This window comes from Chenopodium album, chromosome 25 (assembly GCF_948465745.1).
Source record: "Chenopodium album chromosome 25, dcCheAlbu1.1, whole genome shotgun sequence".
Lineage (NCBI taxonomy): Eukaryota > Viridiplantae > Streptophyta > Magnoliopsida > Caryophyllales > Amaranthaceae > Chenopodium > Chenopodium album.
Genome location: NC_137858.1, coordinates 36,200,435 through 36,217,545, shown reverse-complemented (window position 1 = coordinate 36,217,545; position 17,111 = coordinate 36,200,435). Strand labels below are relative to the sequence as shown.

Below are 17,111 nucleotides of genomic sequence, written 5' to 3'. Positions count from 1 at the left end.
ATTCATTATTGTAGTTTGTTTATATCAATTGGTATTTTAAGTTCCAAAAAATAGTATTTTTGTACACCCTCTATCCCTAAATTACATTGTTACATCTAGCATTTAAGGCATGTTCACATTTGCTGAACTGAACTGAATTGAATTGATTGGAGCTGAACTAAACTGAAATGAATATTTATGAGAGAGGAAAATTAGGAGCTTAACTAAACTAAAATTAAGTAAATATGAACAAGCCCTTATCCATCACAAGAATGTAATTTAGGGACGGAGGGAGTATCAACTATACTTATATTATTATCGTTTTTAAAATAAATATCATTATCAAAAGGTAGGGTCTTCATTGAGGATAATAGAGGCTTGCCATTGAAAATGTTTAACAAGCAAATGCTCATGAATAAGGGACATACATTTACCTCCCTAAAAATGTTTGTTTACTTATTTGAAAAAAACAACAAATTCTTAACACAATATGTGACGTTATTGACAACAAGTTCACATTTTCAGCTACAAAAATTTATTTAATTACTTATTAGAAGCTATAATTAACAAAGCAACACAATTATAAATCAACACGGAGTAATAACTACTTTTGTAATTCCTTGAGTTATCATATATATTAAAACTCAATGGCAAGGATTGTAATCTTGTTACGTGTTGCGAATCTCACCACGTGTCGCCATGTCACCTACTATTACTAATTACACATCAATAATTTCTCATAAAAATGGATAAATTATTAGCATTAATATTTGATTTCATAACCTCATATTCATTAAAATTCAACTTTAATTAACCACTACTCCAATGACATCTTATGATGATAAAATTGTACTAAAAAGAGTTATTCATGTTCATAAATTCTAAAATTATAACTGTGAACTTGTATGTGTATATTTTAACAATTGCAATATTAATTTTATTTCTTTTAATTACTCAACCATAATTCATATAGGTTATAGTTAATGAAAATATATTACCCAAAAATGCAAAGCAATTTTAAAAGGTTTTTTCTTTTTAAACACAATATATATTTACTCGAAGGAATTAATTATGATAGATGAATAATAAAAAAAAATCCCTTTAACAAATAAAATAAACTAATACAATATCACATTTAGGTTGCTGCATATTAAATAATGAATTTTGATGTTCAATTATATTTGAAAATTTTAACAAATGATATTATTTTTATAAACCAACAATACATTTCACTTTATTTTGTTAATTTATTTTATATACCCAGGACATCGCCCGAGCCAAAAACTAGTTTATGATTCTAATAATTCATCAATTATATACTCACAAGAAACTATAGATATGTTCATTAAAGACATAAAAACAAGGAGAGTATGAAAGAAACAACATTAGATACCTAAAAATCGGAGATTTAAAAAAAAAATATTTCAAAATAAAATAAGAAAGATCAAAGATTTTTAAAAAAAAAAATTCAAAATGAAATAATAAAGATCAATAAAGGAAGAGTTTACATAGAGTGATTTGTGTTTTATTTCTTTTTTTTTTTATTCGAAAGAGGGACAAAGCCAAGGAGTGATTGTAAAGCATCATAAAATTATTTGCTAAAGAAAAAAAAAAAAAACAATTTAGAATGACTTTCATCACTAGCATAATACTACAATACTTGTATTATACTAGTAAGTGGTAACATGTAACTTCTTCTATTGGACCAAAAATAAGAGAGTGGAGTTGCATATGTTTACATTAGTTGATTAGTGAAGTCTATTTTGTATTGTTAAACATTTTTGATGAGTTTGTTAAATCAAGCCCGATGAAAAGTATGCTTTTTTTTTTTAGAGAATGAAAGTATATATATATATTTTTTAAGGGAACGTTATTAGGATATTTATTTCAAATCAAGCTCCACTAAGGTTAATAGACCTTGCGGGAAAGAGTTAGGCCCTTTTCTCTTACGTTGAAGTTCAATTCACTTCAGTTCAGTTCAGCTCAGCTCCTAATTTCCTTCTCTTATAAAATATTCAGTTCATTTCAGTTCAGCTCAGTTCAGTTCAGCTGAGTTTAGTCAATGAGAACAGGCCCTTAGTACAAACTAGCTTTGAACAATTACGCCTGTCCCACCTATGAACAAGATGAGCAAGCGTATTACCTGCTCTACGAACATGTGAAATCTTAAATTTTAAAGAAAGAAAAGTTTTTGCTATATTATACACATCATTGAAAATCAGCCAAATCGGTTCAAACCCTTGAACAACTTTGTTAATACTGTTGTGACATTTGATGCATCACTTTCCACCCACACTTGCTGGTGACCATTTTGCTTGCCATATTAGAACCAAAACGAATAGCAACATCCTCAACTACTTCAATAGCACAACCAACATCAATCTTCTTTGTTGCAACCCAAAGGATAACACCTTTCGATCTCATTTCTTGCTACTGCACTCAGCCCACCTGTAATTTAGTCCCAGCACCAATATGCGCGTCTACATTGATTTTAATGACACTAGGTTGAGGGCAGCACCACTTTGACACTAAGGCAGGTCTGGGAGTTTTTGAAGGCTTAAACACTCTACTAGCATAAAAGTTATAGTCATGCATCATTCGAACAAAGCCATGAGCAGTTCTGCATACATCAAGGTTCTCATTTTCATGCACTCTTCAATTCCTACAAAACCAAACATCCCAAGCTATAGTCATCACCATTCGCAGCACACTTCTCTCGACTTTCTCATCCATCCACTGTAGCCACTCAGAGAACTTAGCATGCCTTGGAGAATAAGCAATAATATCAGACAAGCCATACATTGCCCAGACTTGCTGCACCTAAGCACACTCAAAAAGAGCATGAGCTATGAACCCCACTTCTAGACCACATCCCACACACTGGTCATCAGGAGTAATGTGGCAACGAAACAACTCTTGTTTAACAGCCATGCTGTCCTTGCAAGCCTTCCAAACAAAGTGACCAAGTTTAGGAGGCCCACCCAAATTCCAATCATACACCACACCTCATTATTATCTCGAATATGCACAAGCGTATTCCCTAATTTGCCCAGCCAATAAGCAGATTTCACACTAAAAATACCATCTTTGATCGGCCACCAATAGCGCATATCACACGGCAAATTAAATTATGAGATAGAGGAATTTGCTGAATAAGGGAGCATACCTCATCCGAAAAAAAAAGGTGTAGCACTGTTTCATCCCACTCACCACACCGCTGATTTATAAGATCACGAACTCGAAGCTCAGGATCATAATCAGTGTCATGGTAGGGATCACATTCCCAAGAATCCACGAGTCAGGCCACACTCTTATATCCATGCCATTCCCTACCCTCCACTTGAGGCCTTCAAGAAGTAGTGGTTTAGCTCCCACAAACACCTCCAAGAATAGCTCGGTTCATATATAGCCCATATATGCTTCCAATAGAGAGCTATATTTAAAATATCGAGCCTTTAAAATAGCATGGAGCATTGGGTTTGGGCAGCTATACAATCTCCATATTTGCTTTGCCACTATGGCTTGATTGAAGACTTTTAGATCCCTAAATCCCATGCCACCCACGGCCTTTGGTCTACACAACGTATCCCAACTATGCTAATGCATCTTCCTTGTTGTGTCCAATGAACACCACCAAAAACGAGCCAAAAGAGAGTGAATATTTTATCAATGAGCCCATCCGGGATTCTAAAAATGCTCATCATATAGGTTGGGATTGCTTGTGCTACTGCTTTTATTAACACCTCCTTCCCGGGGAGAAAAGTTTCTCCCTCCACCCTTGAATTTTCCACCAAATCCTCTCCTTGATGCTTGCAAAAATGGCTTTTTTTTTTTAAAAAAAAAATTTACGATGATAGTCGGTAATCCCAAATATTTCTCATGTTTTTCAACTTCACGCACCCTAAAGATATCAACAATCTCCGGAATGAAAGTATGATTATTAACTAAAACATTTTTTTTTTTGTGAATAATCATACTTCCATTCTCTAAAAAACATTTTTGTAAGGGTGTGATGTGGATTAAAGCCCCTTAACTTAATAAAGGATCTAAAAATCACACAAGTAGAATAAAGCTCCATTCTTGATCAGAAATTCGAACCAAAAACGATTAAAAGTAACTAGATATGACCTTGAAAACGACCACTTCTAGCTAGAACGAATTCAATGCCCAATTAAACTACCTAGACTACTCCTTGAACTAAGTACTTTGATGAACAAATCTTAGACTGCTCCAAAAACTAAGAATTGCACGTTCTAACAATCAAAACAACTCCTTGAGTTGACAATTAGTAAGAAAACGTTTAAATAAAGCTAAACAATCTTTATTAAATTAATCTGATTGTCTATATCTTTAAAGGCCATGAAAATCCCTTATATTTAGACTAAAAATAACTAATTCTATCCCTACAAGGATTATGACAAACCCTTAACCTTGCCCCCCAAGTATCTTATCTAGAATAGAATTGAAACTTATCCTAAACAAACTTTACTTAATTAATTAAAAACTTTCCTAATATACTTAGGAAGTTTATAGCAACTAAATAATCAGAAATAAACCAGTGTTTGAACCAAGAAAAACCCTCTCAAGTAAAAGGTAAAAACTGGGAAGCAAAAACTCCAGAAAAACAACTAACGATATATAGAAAATTATCCATTTTGCATGTGTCGCCGCCGTTCCACCACCACACGCGCCGCCCCAAGCCTCACGCACCAGCATAGGGTGTACATGGTTCAAGGTGGTTTCGGGAAGGTGGCACGTGGGCCCATCTCGGCACGTGACCTCCGTTAACCTCGCCGGAATCAAATTGATGCACACCTTCTTCCTTGGTGATCAAGCTTTCTTCTTTCTCTATTGATCTAGAGGACCTTTCCTTGTTTATTTCTTTGTTTGGGCAGCCCATAATGAAGCTATTTATACCTTCTAAAAGTGTCTTAGACCCTTCAAAAGAATTAGCCTCTTGATTCACATCAGGGTAATTGCAATTAGTACCTGTGTTTGTAAGTATGGATAGATAATCCTCACATGAAGCAAATTATGTTATTTGGATGTAATTTAGAGTTTATATTTTCAGGTTGTGTTTTTTGTTTTAAGGCAATCATGTCGCTGATTGCACATGTTTAAGTGCCCAACTTATCTCATTCAAAAAAAACAAAAAAAAAGGTGCCCAACTAATCTATGTAGAATTCTTACATGATTTAGGTCTAAAATGAATTTATAAGTGTTCCACCCATGTATGAGTGTTGAGGGTCCAACATGAGTAATTAAAGTGAAAACACTTCTAAACTTGGCTAGTTTTAGCTTCAAGCTCCTAAATTTTTGTGAAATAACTTGACGAACTATTATTTACCATTCAATCGAACAAACTAATTATTACAAAGAGGCCTAGTGAAGTGATCCAATAGTATTAGTTATATCTTCTGATTTGGGGATTTTTACCCCGCCACGTGGACCAGTCCCAACATGACATGTGTCACCCAAGGAAGGGCCCAAAGTGGACCATAGGCAGATATCCCAAGGGAAATGGCGGCCTTCAAGGCCCAAATTCCTAGAAAGCCACAAAACGGCGCAACCCATTCATTCCTAGGTTTCCGTAACCTAGGACAAGGGCACAAACTTAAGGACCCTATAAATAAGGAGATTCCCCCCATTATTGGGGCACGTTCAATCATTACATCATTCATTACTCTCGAAAACAAAGTGACACCCGATCTCGGAATCCGAAAAGATATTTACTTTTCCGCATCTTTTTACTCTGATCCCATTCGAACTTGATCGTCGGAGGCTGATATTCGAACATCCGGAGCTTCCGTTATTTTGCAAGTACAGGCGGCTTGATTCCAGATTTAGTGACGTGACTCTCCCAAAGGATATAAAAAATCCCGAAATATCTTCTATCCAAACCCCAAAGAAACCAAAATCAAGGGATTGCAAATTGCATTTAAACAACTTAGGTTGTGTTGTATACTACTAAATCTTGTCTCCTAAGTCCCACTTGATTAGTATAGTCTCTAAAACACGTCTTTAAATGTATGTGTATTTATTTTCATTTTTATACATGTAAACAGTTATAAAAATTTGAATCCAATACTCATATAATGGGATATGGGACAAATAGACGATACACGTGAGTATATATAATAAGTATTGTCAAATTTTTCAAAGTTTATGACAATGGAGCAAAAGATAGGGGAACCGAGAAAGCATATGTTAGTAACCCTATGTTACTAATAATTTTCCCTATTGATATTTTAGGGTCTTCAAAACGTGTTTTGTAAAAATTATAACCTAATAAGTAATAACAAAACAATATCTATATGACTATATTATACCATTTTTTTTTAAGACTATGACTATATTATACTACGTACTTCGTATCTTATAGATTAATGGTATTTCATGGTCAAATATAAAGTTTTATCAAAATATCATATTTTAGGGTCTGTTCACATTTACTGAACTAAGCTGAACTGAACTGAACTGATTGAACTGAACTGAACTAAACTGAGCTGAAATCAATATTTTATGAGAGAGGGAAATTAAGAGCTAAACTGAACTGAACTGATTGGAACTGAACTGAACTGATTAAAGCTGAACCGAACTGAACTGAAATTAAGTGAATATGAACCGGCCCTTAAGGCAATTAAGCCAATTATACAATTAGAAACGGAGGGACTAATATTTTAGGACATTTTTGTAACAATATCACAGATTCACATTTAAACAACGAAGTACTTACGTAATACGAAGTAAATCATCAGTTTGCTAAGAGAGCTTCGGCATTATCGAATTCTCCCATTAAAATCTAACTTTCTCTCTCCTCTTCCCTTCATTGTTATACGAAAGATGTCTTCTCTATCTAGCTCTCTGGTCTTGGCTCGTAACTCCCCTTCTCAGCTTTCATCTGGTAATTATTTTAGCTTGATCTTTTCAGCTACTTAGTCAAATTATTATCATACACTTTGTTTATCAACTATTATGTCGCTAGTTGCTGCTAACTGGGGTTTATGAGTAATTTAATTGATCATTTTGCTACTATTTTGATGTGGGTATCTTTGATTTGATGCATATTGTTGTTAGAATTAGATTATGGCTAAATGGGGTTATGCTAGATGTTTCTTCTGAATTCAGTTTGATCGAATTTTAATGGGTTAAAATAGTCGAGCTCTTAGTTACTGATAGTTTTCAATTTATAGATAAATGGGGTTTCGACAGGAAAGTGCAATTTTACCCAGAAATACCAAAATCAATCATATTGGGGGTAGTATTGTAGTAGGGATACAGTCAATGGAAAGTCTATTTTGATATTTGTTGAGTAGATTGATTTATTTAATAGCTTGATCGACTTATACAGTAAGGATTTGAGGTTGCCTACGTGTAGGCCTTCCCGGACTATGCTCTTTAATTTCTGGCTGCTGGGTGGTTTTTCTTTGTTTGGACTACTTGCATAACTGGGACAATCTCATGCTGAGGGATTGAGGTTGTTGCTTAAGGAGTCTTTGTAGGATATACACGATTCTCTCGTTATTTATGGTTTAGGTGATTGTGCTGTAATGCTCCAGCCCCGTTGATTATACAAAATCATTGATAGAGGTATTCATGTGAATGGATCGGATATGAGATGTTTTGGTCTCTTGTGGTTGAATGGTAGAAGTTTCAGCTCCATTGATTTTATTTTCACATTCATAGGTAGGCATGAGTGGATAAACTTGTGTAGCTGTAGTAAAATGAAGCCAGCAATTCACTGCAGTTGCTAAATCATTTGACATATTGGCATCATTGATAAAATAATTCACTTATGTGGTTCTGTTCCGTTTGTGCTTATGCTATCTTTGCCTCATTGGCAGTTGTTGAAGATGAAAAGATGAAGTCTAATGCTAATCCTTTTTGTTTGAAGCCCTTGGTTGACATTGCATTTGTATTGCACTCATTATTTTTAAAAAAAAAAATCTGAAAGACTCAAAATGTACTTGTAATTTTAGTTCTTATTTGACCGAAGTTTTCATACCTTAGATCCTGAAGTGTGATTCAGATGCGCATGATCTAAGAATTTCTTGTCTTAACTCTCATATCATGGAACATGGTTGACTTCTTGTTGTCCTGTATCTGTGGTGGATTAAGTTCATTTTTGTTCTCTGATTATATTGAGTGGGTGTTTTAGGTTATTCTTTCCAGCAGTCAGATCGAGTCTTGTGCCCAACCAACTCGAGCTTCTCTCCACTTCATACCAAAAAGGCTACACAAAAATCTCTTGTTGTCCAGGCTTCCTATAGGTATTACTGTTTCTCTCAAACATGCTCTCACAATTACAGGCCAACTCTATTTTATTGAATCAGTGTGTATAATTTCTGATGTACCGGCAATGAACATCACACTTAAGGCTAAATTACATCATGATTGTTGGGAAAAATCATGATGTGTCTGATGTTTGGCTTTTATAGTTTTATTATGCTCTCATTTCTTTATTCTAGAATTATAGGCCAATCCAATTCTGACCTTCATACAAGACCACGAGGCTTAGTTGCTTATGTAATTGAGTTGCTGAGGAGGAAATATGGGGATAAATTGGCAAAAAGTGACAATCTCTTAGGGGTTTAGATGTTTTTCCAAATCTAAAGAGTGTTCATGATCACCATATTTCATAATCTTTATCAGGAGTATGAAGTTAATAATCTAGTCCACATGTTGAATTTGTTTGGTTTGTGACAGTGATGGTGGTAGGCCCAGCAGTGCAAGCGTTTTTGTTAGCGGGTTCGTTTTGGGAGGACTTGTTGTTGGTACCCTTGGCTGTGTGTATGCACCCCAGGTATGCTTAATTCAATGCATATTATATTCAGGCATTTTATGTTATCCTTGCCGTGTCCTATTTATATTAAACTTGTGAATTGTGAAGCATGGTAAGAGTGTTGTATCATGTGTGCTGATTTATAACTTGTTCTCATCCTGGACAATGAAAGATTCTTTGGATGGTTTTGAATGCACTGGTCTGGTGGTAACCTGACCTGAAAGCTTGCACATTGTTGGAAATTCCATAATGAAATGAAAAAATAGGAAAAAAGGATGTCCATGAGAAGGCTACTTTGAGACAAAATTTATGCTGTATCTAACAGGTTCTCCATTCTTGGAACATGAAATAGTGGCAATGAGTGGCTTGTTATGTGTAATGTTATGGGATTTTAACCTAAGCTGGCAGTAATTGTTCTGTTGCTCGAAGATAGTATTTTAGTATACACTATACTTGCACCTGAGCTTTCAAGGTTCATATCATTGCTTTAGTTCACAAGATTTTAGCAATCTACCTCTTGTGGATTAGGTAAGATGTAATATATGTGTCGTTGGTTGATTTATACAGAGGTGTGCTGATCTCCTTTATATAAGCTGAATCTTCTCCTTTATGATTGATTGAGAGTTGTTTTTAGTGCAGTTTAGCAAGTGTAGACATCCTCTTGGAAGTCTTAAGAGTTTGACAGTACTTTAGTTCTTGATTATTTTGGAGTGACTAGACGAGATAATTGAGTGGCATAGTAAGAGTAACTTTTTATTTTTTTTATTTTATTTTGGCCACTATTGAAAAGAAGATTCAAACTAAGGATGCTCTTAAGTAAATGACCTTTTTCATCCCAAGTGGCCAAGTTGCAATTTGTGTCTTAAGGATGAAGAATATGTTGGTCTTTTTTACCCTTCATGAATACATTGTAAAATATCTATAGCCTTGTTTGGGAAAAACAAAAAAAAAGTTGGTTTGTCGAAGTGTCGAAAGGGTATTTATAGGGATTTAGGGGTGCACTTGGAAAGGAAAAACCAACTGATATCTGAGGGTATTGCTTCCGCTCTTTATGGTTTCAAGTTCTACTTTAGGTTCTTGTATAGCCTGAGTCAACTTTAAGATTGTGCTAGCTGTTACTCGTTCTCTTTCGAGTCCAAGTCCGATCCAAACTTTCAGTCATCAATTCTTTTTAGGCCAACTTGAATTCAATCGTAAACAATTTCAGAAAAATAATGTTTGATTAAAAGTTATAGATGCCCAAATTTGTGACTGAACCTAAAGCACTAGTTCAAACTTCAAACAGAAGGGACTTGTGGCTGTCAAAGCACAATCATCAGTAAATTCCTTAATCAAATTGCAGTGTTGCAATACTATTTTTAGATTTATGCTCAATGTATTAGCACACTAATGACTCTATGCTTGATAATGTAATTATGTGCTTGATTTTCGTCCTGGAGTGTTTAAAATGATGCTTTTGCTATCTTTTTTTCGTTCCTGCTTTTACCTTGTCATACTCATATCAATGTTCGAATTCTTTTCTTTCACAATAATTATTTGGGGGTGAGAAATGTGACATTATATTTTTTTGACACTCTATCTTATACTTAACAATATAAGATATATATGCTAATTCTTTTACTTCACTTATTTGATAGATAAGTAAGGCTCTTGCTGGAGCTGACAAAAAGGATTTGATGCGGAAACTACCAAAATTTATCTATGACGAGGAGAAAGCTTTAGAGGTAATTGATTACTCATTCAAGTAAATAATTCATTGCTAGAGGCTTGATACACGCTGTTTTCGTATCACCAAATGTATTTTTATTCATCTTTGTAGCCCTGGTTTTTCTTCCAAATTTTTTTTTTTTGGTCCCCTGTTTTTTACAGGGGTGTGAGGACCTGGGTTGTATCCTGGAATTTCAAATAGGGTAGACAACTAATTGAACCAAAGATTGTACATGTTCATTAAGACAACTTCTCCAATTTTTACATTCTGGCGACGTTAAATATAGCACTTTGCTCGACTAAACAAAGAACAATATTAAAATTATGCCTTGGTATGAAAATGGAACCCATGAAGCCATGACCAATACCATCCGTAGTAAAACATTCATGTGAAGCAAAAGCAAATGACACAAAGCTACGACCTAATGCTTGGCAATTTCATAGTAATTATTATTTTTTTTTTTTTTTTAATGTGAGTAGACAAGTGCCTACCCTTCTTTCTATGTAGATCATCCTATGGTGAGGAGGGCGGGACTTTGGTGATTTAGTTTTTGTCCCCGCCCCAAATTTCCGTTATAATATTCCGAAAGGAGAATTCATTTATTTAAACCAGCAAGTGTATCAAGTGAATCTTTCTTCTTCTTCTGCCTGTTCTGAAGTCTGAAAATGACTGCATTTGTTTGTGTGGCTCTTCTTTCCTAATTATTTTGTGGTCACTTCTTGTAGAAAGGTACTCAACTATTTTTAATCGCCATAGCTTATTATTTCCTACTATGTTTTTTTACCTAGTTTATGAAAAGATTTTCTGGCGGGTCTCTTGAAAGCAGCCCCCTTCCTATATTTTTGTATTTTCAGACCCTTCCTATATTATTATGTTTTCAGCCCCTTCCTATATTTTCAGATCCGTGAGTGGAAGAAGCTATTGTGTTTGAAACTTTTGGACATGTTTTGAATGTCCAGTATCTTATACTATTTCTTGGTGTCATATCTTTGGTAAAATACTGATCATATTCCTAAACAGTTTGCTTTTAGGTAGTGTTTCTAATCATATACTCCCTCCATCCCTATATTTTTGCCCCATTGTAATATTAGGTCAAGCTTTGAAAACTTTGACGGTTTGACCATAAAAAAAGTATATAGTCATGCGGGATCCTGTTGGATTCTATAAATATCAAGTTCTTATGATTTTTACGAGTATAGAAATGAAGAAATGTGCGTTTTAAGACGGATCTTGGAGTCTGTGATAAGTCAAACGGAAAATAAATAAGGGACAAAGGGACTAGCAAGCTTTAGTATCTAGTGTTTTAGAATTGTGTATTTTTTTTTTTTTCAATTGTTCCTCTTCCAAATTAATCTCTAAATGCTGGTATACTGCTGTTTAATGTTGGAGCTAGAAGTTGTACTCGTTTTCCTGTTTTTAAATCTTCAAATTATTCTTCAATAGTACAATGTATTATGTTGGAGTTTTGCCCTCTTATGTATATCTTGATTTGTCTAATCTTTTATGCACTCAGCATATTTTGAGAAATTTCAAATGTGTTTCAGGTAAGCCAATATGTGAAAGTTTCACAAATTTGTCAGATTCAATTATAACTCAATACTTTCAGGCTTTATTTGGTACTTGTAAAACTGCTAGTTAAATCTGGAAAGTTGTTTAAGCTAGTTGAATGTATTAAAAGTGTATGATAAAAGAAGCTGTTAAACTTGTGGGAAAGTATAGAATGACATTTAAGGAGAATGATGCTATGTAATTTTCTAAATATGATGGGGTTTATGGTGAAATTAATTCATGATAAGCTTGATTAAAATTTAACAGATTAAGAACTAATATACAAGTTCGAGTTTAAGAAACTGTACTAGTGTACTGTATAATAAAAATGCTGAGTTCAGGGAGTTTGTTTGTTGACCAAATCGGTAAGCTATCACCAGATTTTTTGCCAAGTATATTCTTATAGTACTTTACAGGCTGAGTTTGCTACCTCAGACTGGGAGTGGAAGATTTTTGAACATTCCTATAAACTCATCAACCTTGAAACTTTTTGTTTTTTCTGTCGCCTCTTGTCATGGCTGAACAATTTTTTGATGGTTGCTGCTGCAGAGGACAAGAAAAATCTTGACTGAGAAAATTGATCAGTTGAACTCTGCTATTGATGATGTGTCATCTCAGCTGCGCTCTGATGGTACCCCAAATGGAGCTGCCATGACCTCTGATGAAATTGAAGCTACCATATGAGTTGCCCAATCATGTTCTTCTATTCGTGCGTCTTAATCAGCAAATATACATTTTCAAAAGATTAGGAGTGTACTTGTGAAATTTGATGTTGAAGCTCGCTCCATATTGGCTATAATATATTGTCTTTGGAACAAATTGTCGGATTTCCTGTTCAGCTATTATGAGATATAAGTGCCCAAATATTCTACGCTGAAGTAGCAAGTTTGTGTCTACTTTGGATGTTTGTAATTCGTTAGTATTCTAGCTGTGCTAAATGCTCCAGCTTTAGCATCAAGTATGTAGTAGTAGCACAGGATATCACCCCTCTTGTGTGAGCATGAAAGGCATACCTGCACTTTTTAAAAATGTTTACGAGAAACAATTATTTTTGAGATGGTAACCATTCAACAAAAGGGTAAAGGAGATGCTGTCACCTTCTGATGTAAGAATAATAGATTGTCCGAAGTTCAGTTTGTAACTTTAGATCAGTATGTAATTGGATAGTGACTTAGCTGCAGCAGGGTTAGCCTTTTGCATCCAGCCCACAGACAGGTTTAATTTCGGCAAATACTGTAGAAACTTGACTCAAAACATATGCATTTTTCTCTTTTCTGGTCATAATGCACCTGATGTGTTATCATAAGAATATTATGATGAATTCATTGTTAAAAAGAATTGAAATTATTATTAATTTTTCTTTTTCATAAAAATTATAAACATGTCTATATCTGGATCACTAAAATGGAATAGTGCATGAAGCCATGAACTACTTAAGCATTCAGGGCGGGACGGTTCATAGGCTAGCCCTAGGTCTTAATTATCGTGGGTCCAAATGAGCTTAATGATTCACTTAAAATTGCCTAATTAATTAATTAAGGTCTTAAGGGCCTGATTAGTGTCCGGGCCTTAATTTGAGACAGACCCCAACTCAACCATCTGCATCCCCGGTCCAAGCCGGCTACGAGCTGATGCCAAGAAAGTTATTTGTGGCCTGTGGGTATATCCAGATGCTGTGGGATACAACACCCATTATTGGCTCGGATTGTAAAGATGAGGCACCATATATCACCTTATCTCTTCATGTCTTGTTGATATACCATCCCAAGTTCCCTACCACTCATTTCTTCAGGTCATTTGGAACCATAATTTTCAACTTTTCATTTATCAGACAAATCAGTATGTGTGGTAAGCAAAATTTGGTATAAATCTAAATCATTAATATATCTGCCAGAAAGGGTGAGCTCACTTCTTCTCTAGTTGCAGGCCACAGTTGAAAAGAATCAACCATGGCCTCTCATGCAGCACTAGCTCCATCAAGAATCCCTGCAAGCACAAGGCTCCCATCCAAGGCTTCTCAGCAGCACTCCTTTCCTACTCAATGCTCCTTTAAGGTCTTTTACTGTTTTCTTTGTTGTTGTTTCTGTTTCTTTGGTTGTTTGGGTGTGTGATCAAATTCATTATGCTAATGCAGAAACTTGAAGTAGCTGATTTCTCGGGATTGCGATCCAGCAACTGCGTGACATTCACCCGGGAGGCTTCATTTCATGATGTTATAGCTTCCCAGCTAACTACCAAGGTATATCCTATGCTATAGATTATGTTATAGTATACTAAGGAGTTTTAGTCATAAGTTTCCCTGATGAATATGTGTTTGTTTTGATGATCTAGCCTACAGGAGCAGCTCCTGTTAGGGGTGAAACAGTGGCTAAGCTGAAGGTGGCAATCAACGGATTTGGACGCATTGGTAGGAACTTCCTTAGGTGCTGGCACGGCCGTAAGGACTCTCCCCTTGATGTTGTTGTTGTCAACGACAGCGGAGGTGTCAAGAATGTATGTGTTATTTTTACACAAAGTTAGATAATTGAGATAATGGTTCTTACAGATGACAAGAATATAGGCTTACTATGGATATGAATTTTTATATATTTTGCTGTTAATGTAGGCGACACACTTGCTCAAGTATGACTCCATACTAGGCACCTTCAAGGCTGACATTAAAATTGTTGACAACGAAACCTTTACTGTCGATGGCAAGCCTATCAAGGTTGTCTCTGGCAGGGACCCTCTTAAACTCCCTTGGGCTGATCTTGGCATTGATATTGTTATTGAGGTAATCTTCTTTTTCACATTATTTTGATTTTGTGAAGCTGAGACTATGCAAATCATAGAAAATTATAAATTTCAATATAGTAAACTTTTACTATAAGATGCAAATTAAATCTCTGGTTGGATAAGGGTTTATACCTAGTAAGCTTTAACTATGTCAGATAAAACTCACCTGATTATCTAAATATATATGCAATGCTGTCGTATTACATGTAATAAACAATTCTGATATGATGGTCACGTTCTGTAATAAATAGGGAACGGGAGTCTTTGTTGATGGTCCTGGTGCTGGCAAACACATTCAAGCTGGTGCCAAGAAAGTAATCATCACTGCTCCTGCAAAGGGTTCTGATATCCCGACCTATGTTGTTGGGGTAAATGAGGGAGATTACTCTCACGATGTTGCAAACATCATAAGGTTTGTAACCCTCAAGTTATTTGTAACTATAACTCCAAAATCTTGTACAGCATTAATTCCTACCCTTTTTATTTCTTCTGTAAATGATCATTGATTTTATGTTGGAACATTGTTAAACGTGAAATTGATAAGAAGTTCTCCATAATCTGCAGTAATGCTTCTTGCACCACCAACTGTTTGGCTCCTTTTGTGAAGGTCATGGATGAGGAATTAGGTAAGTACTAAACAGTTAATAACCCGATGCATCAATCTAGATATATTTGACAAAATCTCTGCCAAGGAAATTTACACTGCCTGATTCTGTCACCTGGTTGTAGCTCGGATCCTATATTAACATAAGTATAAATATTAGTAGCTCTTCTTTCCGCTTAGTGATTATTAAATTCTACGGAGTATATCTTATACTGGAATTTGCTTGCAGGAATTGTAAAGGGGACAATGACCACCACTCACTCTTACACTGGTGATCAGGTGATGGCTCATAAACATCAGTGGTTCTATTGAAAAATAAAGTTGGTTCTTTTTGATGGCCAATTTATTGCACAGTGTGCTTAATTATGGTATATAGTACTTGGACTCTGAAGATTAGGGCAGAGTGTGGATTGGATCCAATTCATCCAACTTGTTCTGAAATTTCTGTTTGTTTTTAGTTTTTTTACTTATTGGTCAAGTCAAATTGTTTCCCTGATGTCACTTTGAAACTGTCACTCTATCAACTACTTAGTAGTAGGCCATACTATTTTCTTCTTTAGGAAAAAGTATGATTTGGTTGATCCTAAAGATTTTTTTGTTGGTTGCTACAGAGACTCTTGGATGCTTCCCACAGGGACTTGAGAAGAGCCAGGGCTGCAGCGCTGAACATAGTCCCAACCAGCACAGGTGCAGCTAAGGCTGTGTCCTTAGTCTTACCCCAGCTTAAGGGAAAGCTCAATGGCATTGCCCTCCGTGTCCCAACCCCTAATGTATCTGTTGTTGATCTTGTTGTCAATATCGAGAACAAAGGTGTCACAGCTGAGGATGTAAACAACGCCTTCAGGAAAGCAGCAGCAGGTCCGTTGAAGGGTGTGTTGGAAGTGTGCGACATCCCTCTCGTGTCTGTGGATTTTAGGTGCACTGATGTCTCATCTACAATTGACTCATCTCTTACCATGGTCATGGGTGATGATATGGTCAAGGTTGTTGCTTGGTACGACAATGAGTGGGGTTACAGGTGAGAGAATCTGATCGAACAGGCACTTATTTTGTGTTCTGAATTTTTGTTTCTCTAAAAATAATCACACCTAAGATTTCTAGCATGAAGATAGTTAGCCGGAAGTTATTTTGTTTATTACATGCTATTCATTCAATGTGCTTTGATGGTTTTTGTAGCCAACGGGTGGTGGACTTGGCTCACCTTGTAGCAAGCAAATGGCCGGGAATGGAGGGAACAGTCCCAAGTGGAGACCCATTGGAGGATTTCTGCAAGGACAACCCTGCTGATGAGGAGTGCAAAGTTTATGAGTAGAAATCAATGTGATCTCCTATATCTTATACCACTTCCACTTCTTTTTATTTTTTTGGTTATTCAGCATTTGGCCTAATACAAAGGCTGCACATTTATATATTTATAACACAGTTGCATCAGCTTCTCATTTTGTAAATGCGGCAGCTCAAGGCGTAAGAACTATCTATGAGGTTAATTAATCACAGCCACATTCATAAATTCCAATCTGAATTTGTAAGGAACTAGATCTAAATATTTTCCAGTGAGTTTTACTGGCACGTCTGAATAAACTTGACCATTTGTTAAACTATTCCAAAGAAACTCGGTGATCTTTGGAGATTATGATATCAGAATAATCTATTCCACAGACAATTTAAACGCGCTATTTTGCAATCTGATATATTCAGATAGTTTCCAACATCTA

At 35.5% G+C, this 17,111-nt stretch overlaps 2 protein-coding genes across 2 annotated transcripts; both read left to right on the top strand.

Annotated features, from left to right (window-relative positions):
- The first annotated feature begins 6,725 nt into the window (after window positions 1-6,725).
- On the top strand, window positions 6,726-12,855 carry LOC145614704 (uncharacterized). The gene is made up of 5 exons (XM_081669780.1): window positions 6,726-6,883; window positions 8,138-8,249; window positions 8,686-8,782; window positions 10,399-10,485; window positions 12,567-12,855. The coding sequence occupies exons 1-5, from the start codon at window positions 6,823-6,825 to the stop codon at window positions 12,699-12,701; spliced, it is 492 nt and encodes a 163-aa protein (XP_081525906.1). The 5' UTR covers window positions 6,726-6,822; the 3' UTR covers window positions 12,702-12,855.
- A 1,013-nt stretch (window positions 12,856-13,868) lies between these two features.
- LOC145614111 (glyceraldehyde-3-phosphate dehydrogenase B, chloroplastic) lies at window positions 13,869-16,844 on the top strand. Its single transcript, XM_081669109.1, has 9 exons — window positions 13,869-14,071; window positions 14,152-14,256; window positions 14,349-14,510; window positions 14,623-14,790; window positions 15,044-15,204; window positions 15,357-15,418; window positions 15,626-15,675; window positions 16,008-16,414; window positions 16,573-16,844. Exons 1-9 carry the CDS (start codon window positions 13,967-13,969, stop codon window positions 16,706-16,708), a joined length of 1,356 nt encoding a protein of 451 aa, XP_081525235.1. The 5' UTR covers window positions 13,869-13,966; the 3' UTR covers window positions 16,709-16,844.
- The last annotated feature ends 267 nt before the right edge of the window (window positions 16,845-17,111 follow it).

Bases quoted from the DNA above. Each gene is read 5' to 3' on its own strand.
- LOC145614704 (XM_081669780.1), top strand. From the start codon at position 6,823: ATGTCTTCTCTATCTAGCTCTCTGGTCTTGGCTCGTAACTCCCCTTCT. The intron at 8,250-8,685 runs GTATTACTGTTT...GGTTTGTGACAG, and splicing joins GTTGTCCAGGCTTCCTATAG to TGATGGTGGTAGGCCCAGCA. The intron at 10,486-12,566 runs GTAATTGATTAC...TTGCTGCTGCAG, and splicing joins ACGAGGAGAAAGCTTTAGAG to AGGACAAGAAAAATCTTGAC.
- LOC145614111 (XM_081669109.1), top strand. From the start codon at position 13,967: ATGGCCTCTCATGCAGCACTAGCTCCATCAAGAATCCCTGCAAGCACA. The intron at 14,257-14,348 runs GTATATCCTATG...TTGATGATCTAG, and splicing joins CTTCCCAGCTAACTACCAAG to CCTACAGGAGCAGCTCCTGT. The intron at 14,511-14,622 runs GTATGTGTTATT...CTGTTAATGTAG, and splicing joins ACAGCGGAGGTGTCAAGAAT to GCGACACACTTGCTCAAGTA.